The following is a 22,365-nucleotide window of genomic DNA, read 5'->3' on the forward strand; positions in this document are numbered from 1 at the left end:
CTCCTGAGTAGGTGGGATTATAGGCACGCACCACCACACCCCGGCTAATTTTTGTATTTTTAGTAGAGAAGGGTTTCACCATGTTGGCCAGGCTGTTCTCAAACTCCTGACCTCAAGTGATCCTCCCGCCTCGGCCTCCTAAAGTTCTGGGATTACAGGCATGAGTCACCATACCGAGCCCCAAGAAAATTAATGAGTTGAAACTAGGTTTAAATTTTTCTTACCAGAGATTATCATTAATTTCATTAAAATACATTTTATGTCTCACCTAAAGGCCACTGATAGACATACATGAATGAAAATGATTTTGCTTTTCACAAAAAGGATCCAGACGTAGCCAATTAGGATTAATATTAACTATATTATTATGTAAACTTATCAATATCATGTTTCACTCAACAACATGCCAATTATTCTAGTACTCTTTTTAAAAATAAGCAAGCTACAGGCTAAGGGGGGTGGTGTATCACCAAAGCACCTACAGCAACTGGCACAGGTTGGCAAAAGGGATCTCCAAATCTCCCTAAAACCAAGGGAATCCTGGGACTATCGAGAAATAAGAAGAGACCCACTGTCATCTACTTTCATCACAACAAACCTGTTTAGCCTTTAAAACCCCAGCAGTGAGACAAGGAGATAGATAAAAGGTCAGTTCATAAACCCTTCCAAAAATTACAATGGATTCCTAAAGAATCTTAATGAAAACCAAATCCTCCTAAGAGTCCTCCAGAAACTTCCCAGGTAGGCTGACCTTCCTTTACCATATATAGAGGATAGGGATGATGTCACTAACTGTTAAGAGCAGTCTAGCTCTTCACTCTTAGGAGAAGGCAGAAGAAGCAAAACTGGAGAAATGGCCTTGAAGAGGTGAAACAGGTTGGGATCCAGGACACAATGGAGGAGCTGGGCAAGTCAGCTGAGGGTACCTACATAAAAGGCACACAACATTTAAGCAGGTTAAAGAGCTATGTGAGGATTGGGGAAAGAGAGGAATAGTAAAATGGTGGCAGAATCAATGGATCTGCAGTACGAAAGGACTGTGGAAGTCAAATTACTAGAGGGAATGAACTAGAAAGTTAAGAGGCAAGTGTCACAGAAAGATGAAAGACTGAAATTAACATTATGCAGTTATTGGTAATGATAAGGTCAAGAATGTGATTATAGGCATGAGTGGCTGAAGGAGAGTAGAGAACAAGATCACTGGAGATGTTAAAGAAACTGAAAGGTCAACATGCTGGAACAATCATCTATTTAAGTGTTGAAATCACCAAAAATTAAAATGGGGAATGCTAAAGAGAGTGAAAGTGAGCCATAAGAAATGTGATGGAATCACCCAGATGTAAATGACAATCATGAGGGAATGTGGGAAGCGTGTCTGCTAATATGAAACTCAAAACTGGGGGATTGTCTCAAGGAAGAATACCTGGAATTGGCAATGACGAGCAAAGGGTATATACTACAGGGACCAAGAAATGTAAAAGAGTAAAATACACACCCAAAAATAAGCTCAGTCTAGCACAAAACAAATGACCAACATATATTACTGTACTATAACACAGTAACGGCTACCACAGAGAACTATAGGTCCCACTGGAGGCCCAGTAGAGGAATCAGAGGTTTCACAAACGTGTGGAAGATGTAACATGGAGCTGAGTGCTCAACAATGAGTAAGGGCAAAAGGACCTTCAAGACAGAAAGACACTACAACTTAGGCAAAGGCAGAGAGATGTGAAAAGAACATAAAGCATTCTGAGAAATGCAAACAGTTCAACATGATTAAGGGCAGAATGAGTCAGAAAGAGAGTCAGGACATATACCTGGAAAGGTAGACCAAGGCTACAACTATTTTTTCTGCTAAAGCAAGAACAAAAGATATGAACAAATTAAATTGTTGCCCCTAAATCCTTCATAAAAACCACTAATAGAAAACAAAATTGACAAATTGTAGTTTCCTTTTATCTTCCTTAGTTTGTAGGAGATGCCAGGATGCAAATAACCTAATAGCCAGTTGCTTTAAGAAGATTAATCAGCCCTTAGAGAACAAATGCTGCTACATTATATACAAATTTTATGATCATTATGATAATCTCCAATAGCCAAGATTTAAATGTGCCATAGAAAATTATGCACAAGTAAGATATTGTAAGCAACTGAATAGAGCTCAAACATAAATGCATTAGTTGTAGATTTGTAACATGTATATATGCAAACAAAAATGTATACAGCTATATATAAAAATTGCTTTCCATTTAAAAAAACAATATAAGTGAATGCAGAGATAATAAGAACAGTGGTATATACAACTTTTATAAATGATTAATGTTAGAATTAAATATCACATTGGAAAAGATGTCTCACTAGGTAACTGTTGGTATATTTACTGTCTCCATTTCTACTTTAGCAGCTGTGATTTAATGGAAAGCACACCATATTTGGGAGCCAAAGAAAATATATTCAAGTACTGGCACTGGCACTTATGAACTATTAAGCAAGTCACTTAACTTTCCTGTGCCTGAGTTTAAATTACAAAATGGAAATCAAAAATCCATATATCATGTGGTTTTATTATGATTTATATGAAGTACTATATCTAAAAGAGCTTTGTAAACCATAGTGGGCTACAAAATAGTTTAGTTACATACTTTGAAATATTATTAATGTAGAACTAAAAGCCTTCAAGCCATCTGCCGAACCCCCACTCCCCAAAATAAAGCACGATTAAAATCTGAGATGATAAATCTGTTAGTTTGATAAGTATGTCTCACCACCTCTCTTCATAACCTTACCTTTGAATGAGCAGGCCCTCTTTCATTCAGAAGTTTATACTGGGGTTGGACTCTATTGAAACGGGCTAACTCATTTACCAGACACATTGCAGTTTTCTCTTTTGGGTTTGCCATTTTATCTTGGAGAGAAGCTGTAAATAAAAAGGCTATAAAGTTTTTGTGAAGAATGACTTTACAAAATGGAAGAAAAACTAGTTTTGACTTTGAAGGTAGATTGTATATTTAAATTATTTTCATGAATTTTGTATTTTAAAAATTCAAATTACCTAATGTCTTCCATTACATGCAACAGAAATATGTATCACATTTTAAACAATAAATTAAGGTAAAATTTTTCCTAAGTACCTAAGTTGTTCTATGTATATAACAGCATGCTTAAAGATTTTAAAGTAAAATTATAATAATTTTTTATCTTAAAAACTTTCCTTTCCCCTCAAAAAATTTACTAGAAACACATACGTTTCCTGGTTCTTATTACTATGAAACTAAATTTTGTCTACCTTCTTGATCGTTTCATCTCAATTTTTTTCCTTCTCATTATGAGGCAGTGTGTTAGAAAAAGCTCTAGACTTGGGAATCAGGTCCTAAGTTTAAGTACTAGCTCTTCCAACTACAATTTTTTGGTAACTCTAAACAAATTAACTCCCCTTTCTGTTTTTTTAAATAAATTTTCAAAGTTGTAAAAAGAATAATTTAACAAGTGCCCATGTACTTAACACCCAGTGCTTATTAACCATGTTCCATGTTTAACTCTTATTAAAAAAAAAATAGGTGGTATTCCATTCCTGTTAAGTTCCTTATATCTTTTAGAGTATTGATGTATGTGGTTCTAGACTCACATAAATGGTATTATAGCATTATAATAAACATTCTCACAGTTTACTCTCTTCACTCTTCATTGTGTTATCAAGACTTTTACTTATATAAATCTAGCACATTAATTTTAACTACCATAGAATTTCCTTCACAATATTGCACCAGTTTTTTTATCCACTCCTCTACTGAGACACTGGGTTGTTTCCAATTCTTCACTCTTAAAGAGAGCATGCTGTCAAATAGCTCTCAAAATGACTGTACCAAATTACCTTCCCCTACCGTTTCTCCTCAAGCTCAAAAACATGGAATATAATCAAGTATTTTAATTTCTGATAATTTGATATTTGACAAACAGTATCCCATTATTGTTCTTTGGATATTTTTCTCCACTACTATTTTATGTTTGTTTGGGTTTTTTCTTGTTCAGAGACAGTCTCACTATGTTGCCCAGGCTGGACTCTAACCCTGGGTTCAAGCTATTTTCCCTACTCAGCCTCCCAAGTAGCTGAACTACAGGCTTCTATCCTTTTTTTTTTTTGTATTATAGTTACCAACTTTTCCTTTTATGGTCTGTGCTTTTTACGTCTTGTTTAGGAAGTCCTCTCTAACTGTCAAGATCTCAATGATTTTACTTAAACTCACTAAGCCTTCTATTCTTCCTATAAAATGAGAGAAATAAATCTATCCCACTTAAGTCCCAAAGTTGTTGTGAGATTAAGAGTTGTAAATGTATGATATGGTTTTCTAAACTATATCGCAAATACAAGGTACTATTATAGCTTCAGAATATTTTTCTAATACCATATTATTTTAACCTATATTTTTCCTTTCTCTCATTTATAGACACATTTAATTACTTTTTTCTTTCACTTCCCATAAAAAATGCCAAAAAATATTTTAAAATCTAAGCATAAAACATGCAAGTGGATTACTTCCTGCTCATTTAAACTATAGTCACAATAAATACAGTTCAATTGTAGTCACAAGAATACTTAAAATGAATGAAAATGGCTGGCTTTAGGAACTTCATCTACAAACTTCCTAGGCCAAAGTTTAATATTAAAAATAATATTCTTTTACATTTCTAATACTCTTAACAGGCCCAATAATTTGTACAATGGCTTGATTGCGATAATTATGATTAAGAAACTATTTTATAAGAAAACTAAGTAAGCATCTGGTAAGACCTAAGTAAAATGAAGGAATCTAAGCAACCAATTGCAGGGCCAAGACAGCTGACAGTAGATTCTACAATTAAGCCATTGTAAGTGGCTTGCAAAAAAAAAAAAAAAAAACTAGTAATTATTACTTTTGGGAAAAGTACAAAAAAGACAAAAGTCAAGACAGTTTTGAGAAAACCTGCATTTTACCTATTCCATTGCATATCACACAAATTTTATAAAACATCCTGTTCAATTTGGAAAGTCAGTCGTTATAAGAAAACACAAGGTAACCTGAGACGATAATCAGTTTTGGCCTTTGCATACCATTGCATGAATTCAAGTGCAACAGACAGCACAGCCAATTTAATATCAAAAAGCAAAAGCAGAATAATTGGTTAAAAATGAGAAAATATTAAAGTCTGATAAAAATCAGCCAATTTTGCATAACACAAATAGCATTTATACCACCACTGTGTAATTTTCATAATTCAGTAATGCTGCATATTCATCTGTTACAATGCAAAAAATATTAGAAGCATACATAGTGTGAAAATTTTATACTATGAAAATTGCTAATAGCATAGGTTCTACACATATTAAACAGCGATTTAAATGGTTCATTTATAATGAACCCATTTGGTATGAAAACCTAATCTAAATCCTCTAAAGGAAAATGTTAACAAATAACATGGTATAAAACTTATATTCCATTAATTCTGACTTCCTGCTTCATAAAAGTTAACATGAATCCAATAACACATTTTAATGGGTGACTGAAGTTTTAGTGTGAGAAGTGTCCAAGATCCCACTTTGATAAAGCTTCAAAATTGAAATCAAAATGTTTAAAGTTGATAACTTAGGAAATAATTAGTCATAGTTGTAATGTTTTATTTTAAAAAGGGATTAAAACAAATAGTTGTTCCTTTTTTTAATGAGAAATCTTAATAGGATTCTTACTTGACAGAGAGCTCAGTAATACAGCAATAACTTTCAAATTACACCAAAATTTAGATAGAGCATCTATAAAAACAAACTGGTCTATAAAATCTGAGACACATAAAAAAGTTATATAAATCTTTTTTAGAGAAGTCAGTAGTGCAAAAAAGTGAGAAATGCACATAATGTTACACAGGTATGCATTTTCAAAGACCTATAGATGTTATCACTGAAGATATTTTGAAATAGGCTTCAAGTCCATTTGGTGGCTGGAATAGTAGAGACCTACTTAGAAGTAAATAAAATTAATAAAAATGGATTCACAATCTCAGACTCTGCCACTTTGAAAGAACAACTGCCACATGATGGTTAAGAGCCTGTTTTGGATATCTCTGTCACTTACTAATATCTGTGTGACCTTGAGAAAGTACTTAAATCTCACTTTCCCACAAAGTAAAATAGAGATAATAGTTTTTCTTATCTCACTGGATAATTGCATGGATTGAATGAGATAATACCAAACACTGTTAACAATGATTAAAAATTCATTATTATTCTGATTTAAACATTTGTTAAAACAATTACACTATCATCAAATATTAAAACAGTGGACATAAAAAGTCATGAAAAAAGAGTTTATAAAACTAAGTAAAAATATTCTTAGTTAAAATATTCTGTTATGATAAATTGATTTTACTCATACAAATATACTTCTTGGCTGGGCATAGTGGCTCACATCTGTAATCCCAGTACATTGGGAGGCAGAGGCGGGAGGATCGCTTAAGGCCAGGGGTTTGAGAACAGCCTGGACAACATAGCGAGACCTCGTCTCTACAAAAAAAATAAAAATATTAGCCATATGTCATGGCACATGCCTGTACTCCTTGACACTCAGAAGGCTGAGATAGAAGGATTGCTTGAGCCCAGGAGTTCCAGACTACAATCCAGCCTGGGTGACAGAGTGAGATCCTCTCTCAAAACAAAACAAAACAAAAAACAAGTATATTTCTGTAGTAGTCTGTGAAAAGCATGTATTTGTTATTATTTTTTCCACTGACTTATAAACCCATAAGTTCATTTCCACTGAAAAATTCTCAAATATGATATAAATTATATTAAAGGTTTACATGTGCTAGGAAATATTCTACCTTCACTGATACGAAACTTGGTTAGATATAACTTACAATTTTGATAAGAAACACTGGTAAAATACATATTTATAATAACAGTATTTGCATATCCAACAAAAACATAAATATACTCTATTTTTAGATTCACTCTATTTTTATGTCTTCACAAAATGTCCTGGACTCTGGAATTTGAATCTTCATTTTGCCTGTTCATTTGTATGTGTAGGAACCAGTGAAGAAACACAGCAACTGTGTTCAAGTCACTGAACAAGCTACAAAATAATGTAGCTCACAGGCAAAATGATCTGTCCCCAAAGGAGTTCACAGTCTGATAGAAGAAACAGACACAGACAATAGACAAACACAATAAATCACAATATAAGTACTATAATAAGGCTGTTACAAAAACTCCTTAGACAAAGGGTGTATGGAAAGGCAAGTTTTAAGAGGTGGTGATTAGATAAGGAAAGCAAAAATTCACTTAGGTAACAAGGGAACGTGAGAGAAAGACAGTCCAAGCTTTTCAAGGAGTATAGACACAGGAGAAAGCACATAAAACAACATAACTTTCTAGCAAATGCAAGCAGAAAACTGGCAGAATACAGAATGCATGAGAAAAAACAGCAGAATAAAACTATGTGACCAGAATTCACTAGAACACCAAAAGTTTCCTAAACCAGAACTTAAAGTAGCATTTTTTAAAGTAGCTATATTCCAGCCAGAACTGTTGCTAGTAAGGTCACAGACTACCTCGCTTCGCAAGGCAAATCATTCCAAAGAATCCTTTCCATCCTTGGTCCCAGAAATGACTTAAACACAGTTTCTTTCCTTTTTTTTTTTTTGAGACAGAGTTTCACTCTTGTTGCCCAGGCTGTAGTGCAAGGGTGCGATCTCGGCTCACTACAACCTCCACCTCCTGGATTCAGGTGATTCTCCTGCCTCAGTCTCCCGAGTAGCTGGAATTACAGGCATGCACCACCACGCCCAGCTAATTTTGTTTTTTTAGTAGAGATGGGGTTTCTCCATATTGGTCAGGCTGGTCTTGAACTCCCAACCTCAGGTGATCCACCCACCTCGGCCTCCCGAAGTGGTGGGATTACAGGCGTGAGCCACCACGCCTGGCCTTAAACACAGTTTCTATGTCTCTTTACTGGTTCCCCTTTCTCTATTCTCTGCTATTGGAGAGAACTCATCCTAATTCCCAAGTAAAATAAGAAAGAAAAAAGTCAAAAGAGCAAAGGACCCTTTCATGGGCTCTTGCCTTCTAGGAGCAATCTGACAGATATGTCCCCAGCTATTAACTAAAACAAACCTTCTATTTTCAAATTAGACCCTAACATAAGGCTGTCCAAGCAAAATTATCGACGAACTACCCAGGCATCAAACTGCTCCATTTTTAACAGTCTGTCCATTAGGAAAAAATTTAAGTTCCTCTCTCACATAAACACAAAGATAAATTTCAGAAATATTAAAATGCAGAATACAAAAATTTCACAAAAACTAACGGAAACTAGCTAAATATCTGTCATACTCCTTTAACACAGAAGGCCTTCCTAGATATGAAAAGGAACCTAGAAGCCATAAAGGCAAAAACTGATAGTTAACAACATAAAAATAATAAAACTTCTCTAAAGCAAAACATACCACATATGACACTAAAGTCTAAGCCACTTTGAGTTAGTTTTTGTATACAGAAGAAATACTTGCAATATGTGAAGAAAGGCCAGGCGTGGTGGCTCACGTCTGGAATCCCAGCACTTTGGGAGGTCAAGGTGGGCAGATCACCTGAGGTCAGGAGTTCCAGACCAGCCTGGCCAACATGGTGAAACCCCGTCTCTACAAAAATATACAAATTAGCCAGGCATGATGGCGGGTGCCTGTAATCCCAGCTACTCAGGAGGCTGAGGCAAGATAATCACTTGAACCCGGGAGGTGGTGGTTGCAAGTGGAACCAAGATCGCACCACTGCACTCCACCCTAAGCAACAGAGCGAGACTCCGTCTCAAAAAAAAAAGTGAAGACAAACTGTTAACATTCATAAAATAAAGATACTATAAATCAATTTTTTTAAAGCCAATAGGAAAAAAAGGGCAAAGGTACACACAATTCACATAATTTCTTGAGTAAATATACCTGTTCAAAAGAATGTTAAAGAGCCTGGCCAACATGGTGAAAGCCTGGCCAACATGGTGAAACCCTGTCTCTATTAAAAATACAAAAATCAGCCAGGCATGGTGGCACATGCCTGTAGTCCCTATTCGGGAGGCTAAGGCACCAGAATCGCTTGAACCTGGGAGGCGGAAGTTGCAGTGAACCGAGATGGCACCACTACACTCTAGCCTGGGCAACAGAGTGAGACTGTCAAAAAAAAAAAAGAAAGAAAGAAAGAAAAATTCAAATTCCAGTGATATATAATTTTCCCCTATTAGACTGATAAAGATTTTTTTTTAATAATCATTTAAGTATTAACAAGTATGTGGGGAAAATGGGTGAGAATTCTGTTGGTGCAAATACAAATTAGTACAAAATTTTTGATGGGCAACATTGATTAAAGTTTCAATTGTACCTATCTTTAAAACAGCAATTATTAATCTGAGGATTCATACTACAGGAAGACATTTGCAATGATAATCTGGAAACCAAGACTATAATAGCAAAAACTATAAATAAGATAAATATTATTATTTACCAAAAATTGGTTAAACTACATGAATTATGCAGCTTTGAAAAGAGAAAGAGGTACAGAGCTTATGAATCAACACGTGAAAACTTTGCAAACTGGTGAATGACAAAAGTTACAGCAGCTTACTGTGTGATCATATATTTATCTTTTTTTTTTGAGACAGAGTCTCGCTCTGTCACCCAGGCTACAGTGCAGTGGCGCGATCTCGGCTCACTGCAAGCTCCGCCTCCCAAGCTCAAGCGATTCTTCTGCCTCAGCCTCCTGAGTAGCTGGGATTACAGGCATGCGCCACCACGCCCAGCTAATTTTTTTTTTCTTTTTTTTTTTTTTTTTTTTTGAGACAAGAGTCTCGTTGGGTCACCCAGGCTGGAGTGCAGTGGTGTGATCTTGGCTCACTGCAAGCTCCGCCTCCCGGGTTCACGCCATTCTCCTGCCTCAGCCTCCCGAGTAGCTGGGACTACAGGCGCCCGCCACCACGCCCAGCTAATTTTTTGTATTTTTAGTAGAGACGGGGTTTCTCCATGTTGGTCAGGCCAGTCTCCAACTCCTGACCCCACGTGATCCACCCGCCTCGGCCTCCCAAAGTGGTGGGATTACAGGCGTGAGCCACTGCGCCCGGCCAGAGTAAGTTCTTTCTAGTCTTGACAGTGCCACCATGGTCCTGGAAAACAGAAAAATAACGCTCAAGGATCTGATTTAAAGCAGGCCATGTTATGCCTCCATCTCCAACTTTTCCAGTGAAGCTATCTAGAGATTTAAACAGGACAAAAACACAGTGTGTCCTTACCAGTATTTAGTTTGGTCAGTCTTCTTAACTCCAGTCATTCTAAATATGTGTATAATGATACCTCGTGATTTTAATTTGCATCTCCCTAATGAATACTGTTAATTAACTTTTTTTCATTTGCTTATATGTCATCTGTATCTCCTGTGGTGAAGTGTCTGAATATTTTACCACTTTTGATTTTTTTTTTCTTATTGCTGAATTTGAAGAGTTCTTTACACATCCTACATACAAGTTATTGATTAGACATATGCTTGGTAAAGATCTTCTTCTAGGCCAGGCACGGTGGCTCACGCCTGTAATCCCAGCACTTTGGGAGGCCAAGGCAGGTGGATCGTTTTAGGTCAGGAGTTCAAAACCAGTCTGGGCAACATGGTGAAACCCCGCCTCTATTAAAAATACAAAAAGTAGCTGGGCACGGTACTGTACACCTGTGATCCCACCTACTCAGGAGGCTGAGGCACAAGAATCACTTGAGCCCAAGAGGTGAGGGGCTGCAGTGAGCCAAGATGGTACCACTGCACTCCAGCCTGGGGAACAGAGCAAGACTCTGTCTCCCAAAAAAATAAATAAAGTAGTAGGAAAAAGATGAATTGCTAACAATGTTGGAGCAAATGGACAGTCATCTTAGAAAATAATAAAGGGGAATCACTACGAAAAAAATAAAATTTTTTTCCCAAACTGTGGCTTTTCTCTTTATTCTCTTACCAGTGTCTTTTAAAGAGCAGATTTTAATAGTCTAATTTATCAATTTTTATAGTTTGTACTTTTAATGTATATCTAAGAAATTATTACCTAACTGAGGTCTAAAAATTTTTTTCTCCTGTTTTCTTCCACGAACATTATAGTTTTAGGTTTTACATTTAAGTGCAGAAGCCATTTTGAGTTAGTTTTCGTATACAGTGCAAGGTATGAATCCATTTTTTGTATAACAATATCCAATTGTTTCCAATTGTGGAAAAGGCTACATTTCTCCCACTACATTGCCTTTATGTCTTTGTCAAAATTATTAGTTATCTACATGTAAGGAGTTTATTTCTGGACTACCAATTCTGTTTTCACTGATCTATTTGTCTGCTGTTGTTGTTGTTGTTGTTGTTGTTGTTTTGAGACGGAGTCTCGCTCTGTCGCCCAGGCTGGAGTGCAGTGGCGCGATCTCAGCTCACTGCAACCTCCACCACCTGGGTTCAAGCGATTCTCCCACCTATTTACCTATTTTTATGCCAAACTATTTTACAGCTTTTTAATTCTTGAAATCAGGTAGTGTTGGCTCCCACACTGTTCTTTTTCACAGTTGTTTAAAGTTCTTTAAATTTCCATATGAATTTTAGAATCACCCTGTGCAGTTCTATAAAAAAGCCTGCAAAGATTGAAATATGTCTCTTAAATCTATAGAGTAATTTGGTGAAAATCAACATTTTAACAAAGTTGAGTATTCCAACCCATGAAAAGGATATACAGTCACTTCTCATTATTGAGATAATAATATGTCAATGACTGTTATGTGAATTAGAAATTATAGAGCCATTGCTCCCAGGGGAACTGAAGTATTAGGTTCTTGCAAGCTTCTGCTGACATTTTTGTGAACTGATCATATGTCATGTTTTATGTGTTTCTGTTTAGAGACTTCTTGTTTAGTATGTATTACTAATATATGTTACTGATTCATTAACATTGAACTCATGTCCAATAGTACTGTTTAACTCCTGCCTGAATAAAGCTTATCTAATACACATATATTCTCCGTAAGGCATATCAGAGCCTCCCGGTACTTAGAAACACTATATGGCACTTAAACGTTACACTTTAAACGTTTTAAACATCAAAATAACCATCTTTGTAAACATCAAAATAACCAACAAAAAGCACAAACATGCAAAAAATGCAGCACTAAATAAACCAAGAAAGGGCTACTTGCTTATAGTATGAAACCCAAAATAAGAAAGCAGAGCATTGTCTTGTTTGATCCCAGCTGGGTATATACGTGTGCACTGGGTGATTCAAAATGTTTTGCCCCTGCAAGTGTCTGAGAATGACCACAAAAGCACTGCAAGTATTGGTTTTGGGGTTACAAATAAAAATTAGTGAGTAAGCCAATTCCTAGGTAAAGAATCCATGAATAATGAGAATCAACTGTATCTTATTTAGGTATCCTTTAATTTCTTGCAGCAGTATTTTGTAGTTCTCATTTTCTTTAACATATTTTGTTAGACTTATCTCTAAGTAGTTCATATTTTTGATGCTTTTGAAAATGCTACTCTTTTATTTTCATTTATGATTGTTCTCTGCTAATATATACAAACACAATTGGTTTTTGCATACTGCTCTTCTATCCTGCAACTCTGCTATAGTAATTTATTATTTCTAGTAGGATTCCATCAGATTTTCTACATAGACAATCAGGTCATCTGTGAATAAGGACAGTTTTATTCATTTCTTTCCAATCTGAACACCATGCATTTCCTTCTCTTGCATGATGGCATGGGCTAGAACCTCCACGGCAACGTCAAACGGAACTGGTTAAAGTGGACATCCCGTCTTCTTTTTTTAAAAAAAGTGTCCAGTTTTGGCCGGGCGCGGTGGCTCACGCCTGTAATCCCAGCACTTTGGGAGGCCGAGGCGGGTGGATCACAAGGTCAGGAGATCGAGACCATCCTGGCTAATGTGGTGAAACCCCGTCTCTACTAAAAAATACAAAAAAATTAGCCAGACATAGTGGCGGGTGCCTGTAGTCCCAGCTACTAGGGAGGCTGAGGCAGGAGAATAGCATGAACTCACAAGGGGAAGCTTTCAGTGAGCCAAGATCGTGCCACTCCAGCCTGGGCGACAGAGCGAGACTGTCTCCAAAAAAAAAAAGTGTCCAGTTTTTCACCAATAAGTACAAGGTCAGCTAATAAGGTTTTTCATAGATGCACATTAGCAGACTGGGAAAGTTCACTTCCACTTCTAGTTTGCTGAGAGTCTTTATGATACTGAATATTAGATTTTATCAAATGATTTTTCTGCATCTATTGAGATGATCATGTGATTTTTGCTTTTTACTTCATTAATATGGTAAATTACACTACCGATTTTTTTGAACATTAAACCAACCCCCCATTCCTGGGATAAACCCCACATGGTCATGACATATTATCCTTTTAATAAACTGTTGAATTAGATTTGCTGAAACTTTGTTTAGATTTTTGCAATTATATTTATGAGACATGCTGGTCTGTAATTTCCTAAAAATGTATTTGTCTGATTCTGGTATCCCAGTAATGCTGGCATCATGAGCCTTGTAAAAAATTCCTTCCACTTCAATATTTTTAAAAGCATATAAAATTGATATTATTTTTTCCTTAACTTGTATAATTCACCAGTGAAACTATCTGGACCTAGAGTTTTCTTTTTAAGTAGACTTTTACTACAAGTTTTATTTCTTTAACATATAAAAAGCTACTCAGGGCTAGGCATGATAGCTCATGTCTGTAATCCTACCACTTCAGGCCAAAGAAAGAGGATCACTTGAGCCCAGGAGTTAGAGACCAGTCAGTACAACATGGTGAAACCTTATCTCTACAAACATTAAAAATAAAAAAATTAGCCAGGCATGGTAGCATGTGCCTGAAGTCCCAGCTAGGAGGCTGAAGTGGGAAGATCACTTGAGGTCAAGGCCACAGTGAGCTATCATCGGACCACTGCTCTCCAGCCTGGGCGACAGAGTGAGACCCTGCCTCAAAAAAAAAAAAAAAAAAAAAAGCTATTCAGGTTATCCATTTTCTTCTTCTTCCTTTGGGATTAATTTGCTCTTCTTTTTCTAGTCTCTTAAGATGGAAGCTGAAGTCAAATATTTGAGCTATTTGAGTTCATTCTTCTTTCAAAATATATACATTTGGAGCTATAAATTTCTCCCTAAATATTGGTTTAGCAATATCTTCTAATGTTGTATTGCTGTTGTCATTTAGTTTAAAATACTTTCTAATTTACCTTTCCCTCTTTTTAAACCATAGATTACTTATATTTTTTAATTTCCAAATATTTAGAGATTTCCCAAGAATCTTTCTGTTAATGATTGCTAATTCCACTGTAATCACATACAATTTTTTATGACTTGAATCCTTTTGAATTCATTTAAGACTTGTTTCATGGCCAGGCACCGTGGCTCACGCATGTAATCCTAGGAGTTTGGGAGGCAGAGGCAGGAGGATCACCTGAACTCAGGAGTTCTAGACCAGCCTGGGCAACACAGTAAGATCCCAACACTACAAAAAAAAAAAAAAAAGAATATTAGCTGGGTGTGGCGGCACACATTTATAGTCCTAGATACTCGGGGAGCAGAAATGGGAGGATTGTTTGAGCCCAGGAGGTCAAGGCTGCAGTGAGCCATGGTGGTACCACTTCACTACAGCGTGAACAAAGCAAAACCCCACCTCCAAAAAAAAAAAAAAAAAAAGTACTTTATGGCCCAAAATACGGTTTATCGTTGCAAATGTTTTGGATAAACTTGTGAACAAATATGTATTCTACTCTTTTTAGGTAGAGTGTTCTATAAATGCAATTAGGTCAAGTTGGTTAACAGTTATTCAAGTCTACTATATCTTTGATGATTTTCTGTCCACTTCTATCAATTATTGACAGGGGTTACTAAAATCTCCAATTATGACTGGATTTCTCAATTTCTCCTCGCATTTCTATCAGTTTTTGTTTCATGTGTTTTGAAGCTCTGTTATTAGGTGCATAAACATGTAACATCATTATGTCCTCTTAACTGACCTCTTTACCATTATAAATGAAAATGATCTTCTTTATCCCTGGAAATATTCCTTGCTCTGAAATATACTTTAATATTAATATAGCCACTCCAAGTTGCTTTTGACTAGGTTACCATATTATATCTCTTCCCATTCTTTTACTTTTAACCTGTTTGTTTATAAACTGTTTCTTGTAGGCAAGCATATAGTTGGATCTTGCTTTTATATCCAATCTGACAAATTCAGCCTTTAAATTGGAGTGTTTAGACTATTTACATTTAGTGTGACTATTCATATGGTTAGGTTTGATTCTATCATCTTGCTATTTATTTTATATTTGTCCCATTTGGTGTTTGTTCCTTTTTTCTTCTTTTTGGACTTCTGTTGAATTATTTTGTGTGACTCCATTTTATCTCCTCTTTATTGGCTTATTAGTTGTAACTCTCTATTTTGCTATTTTAGGGGCTACTCTAGAGTTTACAGTATACATTTTTAACTTGACACAGTCTATCTTCCAGTGATATTATCACCTCACACAGAGCAAAAGAATCTTATAACAGTATACCTCCATTTCTCCCTCCCTGCCTTTTAGCTATTGTTATCATGCATTTTACTTTTAGATAAGTTATAAACCCCACAACAGCTTGTTAATATTTTTGCTTTAAGCAGTCAGTTATCTTTTAAGGAGATTTAACTGATAAGAAAAAAAATCTTATGTATTTACCCAAGTAGTTACCATTTCTAGGGTTCTTTCTTTCATGTAACTCCATATTTGCATCTGGTATCATTTTCCTGCTGTCTGAAGAATTGCTTTTAAATTTTCTTCCAGAGGGGAAATGTTAGCAATAAATTCTTTCTGCTTCTGTGTTGTAAACATCTTTATCTCATCTTTATTTTAGAAACATATTTTTGTCAGATACAGAATTACAGATTGACATTTTTCATCTTTCAGTACTTTAAAGATGCTTCCCCAGTTTGTTTGCTTATATCGTTTCTGATAAATCTATTAAGAAAATCATCTTTATCTTTCTTCCTCTACATGCAAAATGACCATATCTCTTTCTCTGACTGCTTTTCAGATTTACTCTTTATCATTTGCTTTCAACAATTTGATTATAATGTATAGTGAGTCCTCACTTAACATCATCAATAGGTTCTTGGAAGCTGCAACTTCAAGTGAAACAAAGTAGAACAGAACCAAATTTACCATGGTCCAATCGACATAAACAAGTGTTAAGTTCCTACAGTGTATTTCTAGTTACAAAAACATCACCAAACTTCTAAATAAATACCAAAACACTTCTAATATTAAACAATGAAATGAATGTGAGCTACACATACACTTAAGAAAGATTAATAAAAACAAGTAAGATAATTATTTGCCCAATTTTTCTAGTTCAGGGTCACAGGTGGTCAGAGCGTATCCTAGCCACTCAGGGCACAAGGCAGAAACCAGCCTTAGACAGAATGCTATTCCATACTAGAGAGCGCGCGTGCCCACACACCCACACACACACACACATACACACACACACAACAGACTAACTCATACTGGAACAATCTAGAGAAGCCAATTAACCTAATGCTCACATCTCCCTAATGTGGGAGGAAACTGAAGTCCCAAAGAAAACCCATGCAGACATGGGAAGAACATGAAAACCTCACACCAATACTGGCCCCAGCCAGGAATCAATTCTTTTTCTCTCATCAACATTATGACAAAATGATGTTGAAAGAAACATTATTTGAGGACCTGCTATACCTTGGTGTAGTTTTATGTTTCTTATACTTAAAACTCATTCAACTTCTTTATCTGTAGGTTTACGGCTTAAGTCTAAAACATTTTTGGCCATTATTTCTTAAAATATATTCTTCTGTATATTATGTCCCTTGAGAACTACAATTATTCATCTATTTGGCTGCTTGAGTGTGTCCCACAGCTCACTGACTTTTTTTTCTTCTTTCTCTATGCTTCATTCTGGATGGTTTCTATTGCTCTGCCTTCGAGTTCATTCACAATTTTTTCTGCAATGTCTAATTTACCATTAATCTCATACCGTATATTTTTCATCTCAGTTGTAGTTTTCATCATTGTAAGTCTGATATGGGTCTTTTTGTCTCTTCTGTATCTCTAACTTTTTGAATACATGGAATACAGTTATAATGTTTTAATGCCCTCTGCTAATTCTATCATCTGTGTCAGTTCTGTGTCAATTTTGATTGAAGATTCTCATAATTATGGGTCATATTTCATGCTTCTTTGCATACATGGTAATCTTCAACTGAATGACATACCTTGTTAATTTTACCTTGCTATATGACTCCTACAAATCTTTTTGGACTTTGTCCAGGCATACAGTTGAGTAATTTGGAAATAGTTTGTTCCTTTCAAGTCTTGCTTTTATAATTTACTAGTTCGCTCCAGAGCAGCAACATCTTCTCAACTCAGAGTCTGCCAGACTCCACATCTCAGTTTCTACTCTCTATGTCACATCCTGGAAAATCTCTCAGTGCAGTAGGCCTGGGGCAATTGTAGGACTCACCTTGTTTGTTTCTTCTCTCTCAAGAATCACTTGATTCTTGAGATTAAGACCTGAATGTCTTAATCATTGTTGTTTCTACATATTTTGTTTTTTTGGAGAAGAGGGGTAGGATTGTTTCAAGAGGACAGTAAACATGATCCTTGTTACACCACATGGACCAGAGGCAAAAGTCCCCATCCGTCCTTCTTATTTAATCTATCTGTATCTATTTAAAATGAGTTTCTTGTAAACATCATAAATATATGGTCCCTGACTTACTATGGTTCACCTTATGATTCAACTTTACCATAGTGACAAAGTGATATGCACTCAGTAGAAACCATACTGAAGTACCTATATAAGCATTCTATTTTTCACTTTCAGTATCACATTCAACAAATTATAAGATATTTAACACTTTATTATAAAATAGGATGTATGTTAGATGATTTTGCCCAACTGTAGGCTAACTTAAGTGTTCTGAGCACATTTAAGGTAGGCTAGGCTAAGCTATGATGTTCAGTAGGTTGTGTGTGTGTGTGTGTGTGTGTGTGTGTGTGTGTATATATATATATATATATATATATTTTTTTTTTTTTCCTTCTGAGTCAAGGTCCCACTCTGTCACCCAGACTAGAATGCAATGAAGACTACAACTCACTGCAGCCTTGACCTCCTGGGCTCAAGTAACCCTCACACTTCAGCCTCCCAAGTAGCTAGGACTACAGGTGCACACCACCACATCCAGCTAATTTTTGTATTTTTTGTAGAGATGGGTTTTCACCATGTTGTCCAGGCTGGTCTTGAACTCCTAGGTTCAAATTATCTGCCAGCCTTGGCCTCCCAAAGTGCTGGGATACAGGCATGAGCCACCATGCCCAGTTAATTATGTGTATGAAATACATTTTTGACTTTCAATATTTTCATCTTACAATGGGTTTATCAGGACCTAACACCATCATAAGTCAAGGAGCATCTGTACTTGAGTCTTGCTCTTCTATACAATCTGACAATCTTTGCCATTTAAATTGAGCATTTAAGTCATTTACATTTAGTATAATTGTCAATATTACTAGATTTATATCTACTGTTTTGCTATGTTTTTGTCCTGTTATTTGTTCCTTTCTTCATCTTTATCTATCTTCTTTTAGACTGATTATTTTTAGTACCCATTTTATATCCTACATAGGCTTACTATTTTTATTTTGTCATATAGGAATTGTTCTAAAACATACACAGCCTACCTTCAAATATCATTCCACTTCATGTATGATATAAGCACCTAAAAATTCTATACTTCCCTTTCCCTTATCCCATTCTTTATGCTACTGACATCAATTAATTTCTATGTATAAGCCCTCAAGGCATTGTTAGTATTTTTGTTGTAGTCAATTATCTTTTTAAAAGTTAAAAATGGGCCAGGCATGGTGGCTCACACCTGTAATCCCAACACTTTGGGAGGCCAAGGTGGGCCTTGGCCACTTGAGGTCAGGAGTTCAAGACCAGCCTGGCCAACATGGCAAAACCCCATCTCTACTAAAAATAAAAAAATTAACCGAGCATAGTGGCTCATGCCTGTAATCCCAGCCCTTTGGGAGGCCGAGGCAGGTGAATCACTTGAGTCCAGGAGTTGGGAGACCAACCTGAGCAACATGGCAAAACCCCTTCTCAACAAAATATATAAAAATTAGCCGGATATAGTGGTGCATGTCTGTAGTCCCAGCTACTTGAGAGGCTGAGGTGGGAGGACTGCTTCAGCCTGGGAGGTCGAGGCTGCAGTGAGCCATCATCGTGCCACTGCACTCCAGCCTGGGAAACCTGTCTCAAGACCTGTCTCAACAACAACAACAACAAAATTTTTATTTCAATACCACCAATTTTCAGCTATTTGATTATGATGTGTGTGGTTAGGTTTTTTTTTTTTTTAATATTTCTTCTACTTTAGGTTGACTTCTTACCATCATCTACAGGTTTATAGTTTCTACTAAACAGAGAACAGAGGTTTAAAGTCATTATTTCTTAATGTCATTCGCAGCAACCTGGATGGAACTGGAGACTTATTCTAATTGAAATAACTCTGGAATGGAAAACCAAACATCATATATTCTCACTCATAAGTGGGAGCTAAGTTTGTGAGGATGTAAAGGTGTAAGAATGATACAATGGACTTTGGGGACTTGGGGAAAGGGTGAAAGTGGTATGAGGTATAAAAGACTACACATTGAGTACAGTGTACACTGCTTGGGTGATGGGTGCACCAAAGTCTCAGAAATCACCACTAAAGAACTTATTCATGTAACCAAACACCACCTGTTTCCCAAAAACTGTTGAAATAAAAAATAAATAAAAGTCATTATTTCTTATAATATTTTCTGTTGCCCCTCCCTTCTCCTAGGATTCTAATTACACGTCTTAGGCCACTCGATATTTCCCACAGCTCACTGATGCTGTTTTTTTCTTTAGTCCTTCCACCCTGTGCTTCATTTTGGATAGTCACTATTGTTATCTATTCAAGCCCACTGATGTGTGTCTTATCTGCTATTAATCCCATCCAATATATATTTTATTTCAGATACTTCATTCTTCATCACTATTTTTATATTTTCTATGTATTTCCACATCATCTTTCTGTTTTCCCCTCGTGTCTTGAACATTTAGAGCATATTAGTAGCAACTGTTTCTATATCTTTGTCTGCTAAACCATCTTTATCATTTCTGGGTCTCTTTCTTTTCAGAAAATTTTTAAATCCTGGCTATGGGTCATATTTTCATTCTTCTTTGTAAGCATTTTAATATTTTATTGAGGTAGAATTGACATAATATCTAATTAATCCATTCAAAGTGAACATTCGGCTGGGCACGGTGGCTCACTCCTGTAATCCCAGCACTTTGGGAGGCTGAGGCAGGTGGATCACTTGAGGTCAGGAGTTCAAGACCAGCCTGGCCAACATGGTGAAACCCCATCTCTACTAAAAATACAAAATTTAGCTGGGCGTGGCGGCAGGTGCCTGTAATCCCAGCTACCGAGGAGGCTGAGGCAGGAGAATCCCTTGAACCCGGGAGGCAGAGGTTGCAGTGAGCTGAGATCACACCACTGCACTCCAGACTGAGCGACAGAGGGAGACTACATCTCAAAAAAATAAATAAATAAAAAATAAACTGAATATTCCAGTGGTATTTAGTCCACTCACAGTGTTGTACAACTACCACCTATACCTAGTTCCAAAACACTGTTATGACCCCAAAAGGGAATTCAACACCCATTAGGCAGTTGCTTCTCATTCACCCTTAATCCCAGGCCCTGGCAAGCAACAATCTACATTCTGTCTCATAGATTACCTATTGTGCATATTTCACATAATTGGAATCATACAATATGTGACCATTTGTGTGTGTCTTCTTTCACTTAATGTTTTCTAGGTTCATCTGCATCGTAGCATGTATCTGTACTTCATTTCTTTACTGCTAGACAATTTATGGAATACAGACTACTGCAATTTGTTTACTCATTCATCCACTGATGGACATTTGGGTTGTTTCCACCATTTAGCTATTGCAAATAGTGCTGCTATGAACATGTGTGGTCATGTATTTGTTTGAGTACCTGCTTTCAATTCTTCAGGGTATATACCTAGGAGTGGAATTGCTGGGTCATATGACAAGTCTATGTGTTCCTTTGAGGAATTGTCAAACTCTTTTTTCCACAGAGGCTGAACCATTTAACATTCCCACCAGCAACATACGAGGGTTCCAGTTTCTCCACATCGTCCTCAAAACCAGTTCCTGCCCGTCTTTTGATTCTGGCCATCCTAGTAGGTGAGAAGTGGTATCTTACTGTGGTTTTCGTTTGCATCTCCCTGATCACTAATGATGTTGAGTATTAATGATGTGTTTATCTTCTCAGAGTAACTGTCTATTCCAAGTCCTTTGCCCATTTTTTGGTTGAGCTTTTTTTTTGCTGTTGAGTTGTAAGTTTTCGTTCTTGTATTTTGGCCATTGGTCCATTATGAGTTAATTTTTATACATGGCATGAAGTAGGGGTCCAACTTTATTGTTTTGCATGTGCATCTCCAGGGGTCCCCAAACCATTTGAAGAGATTATTCTTTCCCCACTGAATCGTCCTGGCATGTTTGTTAAAAATCAATTGCCTACAGATATATTAATTCTGGACTCTCAATTCTATTAGTCTATACATCTATCCTTATGCCAGTACCACACTATTTTGATCATTGTAGCTTTGCAGTAAGTTTCTTAATTGGGAAATATGAGTCCTCTGGCTTTATTCTTCCTTTTTCAAGATGGTTTTGGCTATTTGGATCTGTTGCAATTCCATATGAATATGAGGATCAGCTTTCCAACTTTTGCAAAAAAAAAAAAAAGGCCAATGGAATTTTGATAGAGATTGCATTGAATCTGGAGATTGCTTTGGACAGTATTGCCATCCTAATGGCAATGTAAAGTCTTCCAATTCATGAACACAAAATGTCTTTCCACTTATTTAGGTCTTCTTTATTTCAACATGTTTTATAGTTTATAGTGCACAAGTCTTTCATAAGCAAGTCAACTCCTTTAGGCTTTTGGATGCTATTATAAATGCAATCTTTTAAAATTTCTTTTTGTATTGTTCATTCCGAGTACACAGAAACACAAATGTTTTTTGTGTGCTACCTTGTACCTACAACTTTGCTCAAGTTATTTATTAGCTTTAGTGGAGGTTTTTCTGGATTCTTTGATTTTCTACATATAGGACCATGTCATCTGCAAACAGAGACAGTTTTATTTCTTCCTTCCAAATCTGTATGTCTTTGTTT

The 22,365-nt window shown here is 36.2% G+C and overlaps 1 protein-coding gene across 21 annotated transcripts in view; it reads right to left on the reverse strand.

Annotated features, from left to right (window-relative positions):
• The window catches only part of STAU2 (staufen double-stranded RNA binding protein 2), a 325,206-nt gene that overhangs the window by 284,438 nt on the left and 18,403 nt on the right, over positions 1-22,365 (reverse strand). For 5 of the 21 annotated variants that reach the window (XM_009455513.4, XM_054656825.2, XM_063816387.1 and 2 more), the window contains one exon: positions 2,787-2,917. The exons of 12 other annotated variants lie outside the window; for them this stretch is intronic. In XM_009455513.4, coding sequence (XP_009453788.3) covers positions 2,787-2,900 — 114 coding nt within the window. In that variant the 5' untranslated portion in view covers positions 2,901-2,917. Of the gene's footprint in view, positions 1-2,786; positions 2,918-14,378; positions 14,512-22,365 lie in introns of those variants that run through there. 4 more of the 21 variants (XM_016959575.3, XM_016959573.3, XM_063816391.1 and 1 more) reach the window with 2 other exon arrangements.

This window comes from Pan troglodytes, chromosome 7, assembly GCF_028858775.2.
Source record: "Pan troglodytes isolate AG18354 chromosome 7, NHGRI_mPanTro3-v2.0_pri, whole genome shotgun sequence".
Classification (NCBI taxonomy): Eukaryota; Metazoa; Chordata; class Mammalia; order Primates; family Hominidae; genus Pan; species Pan troglodytes.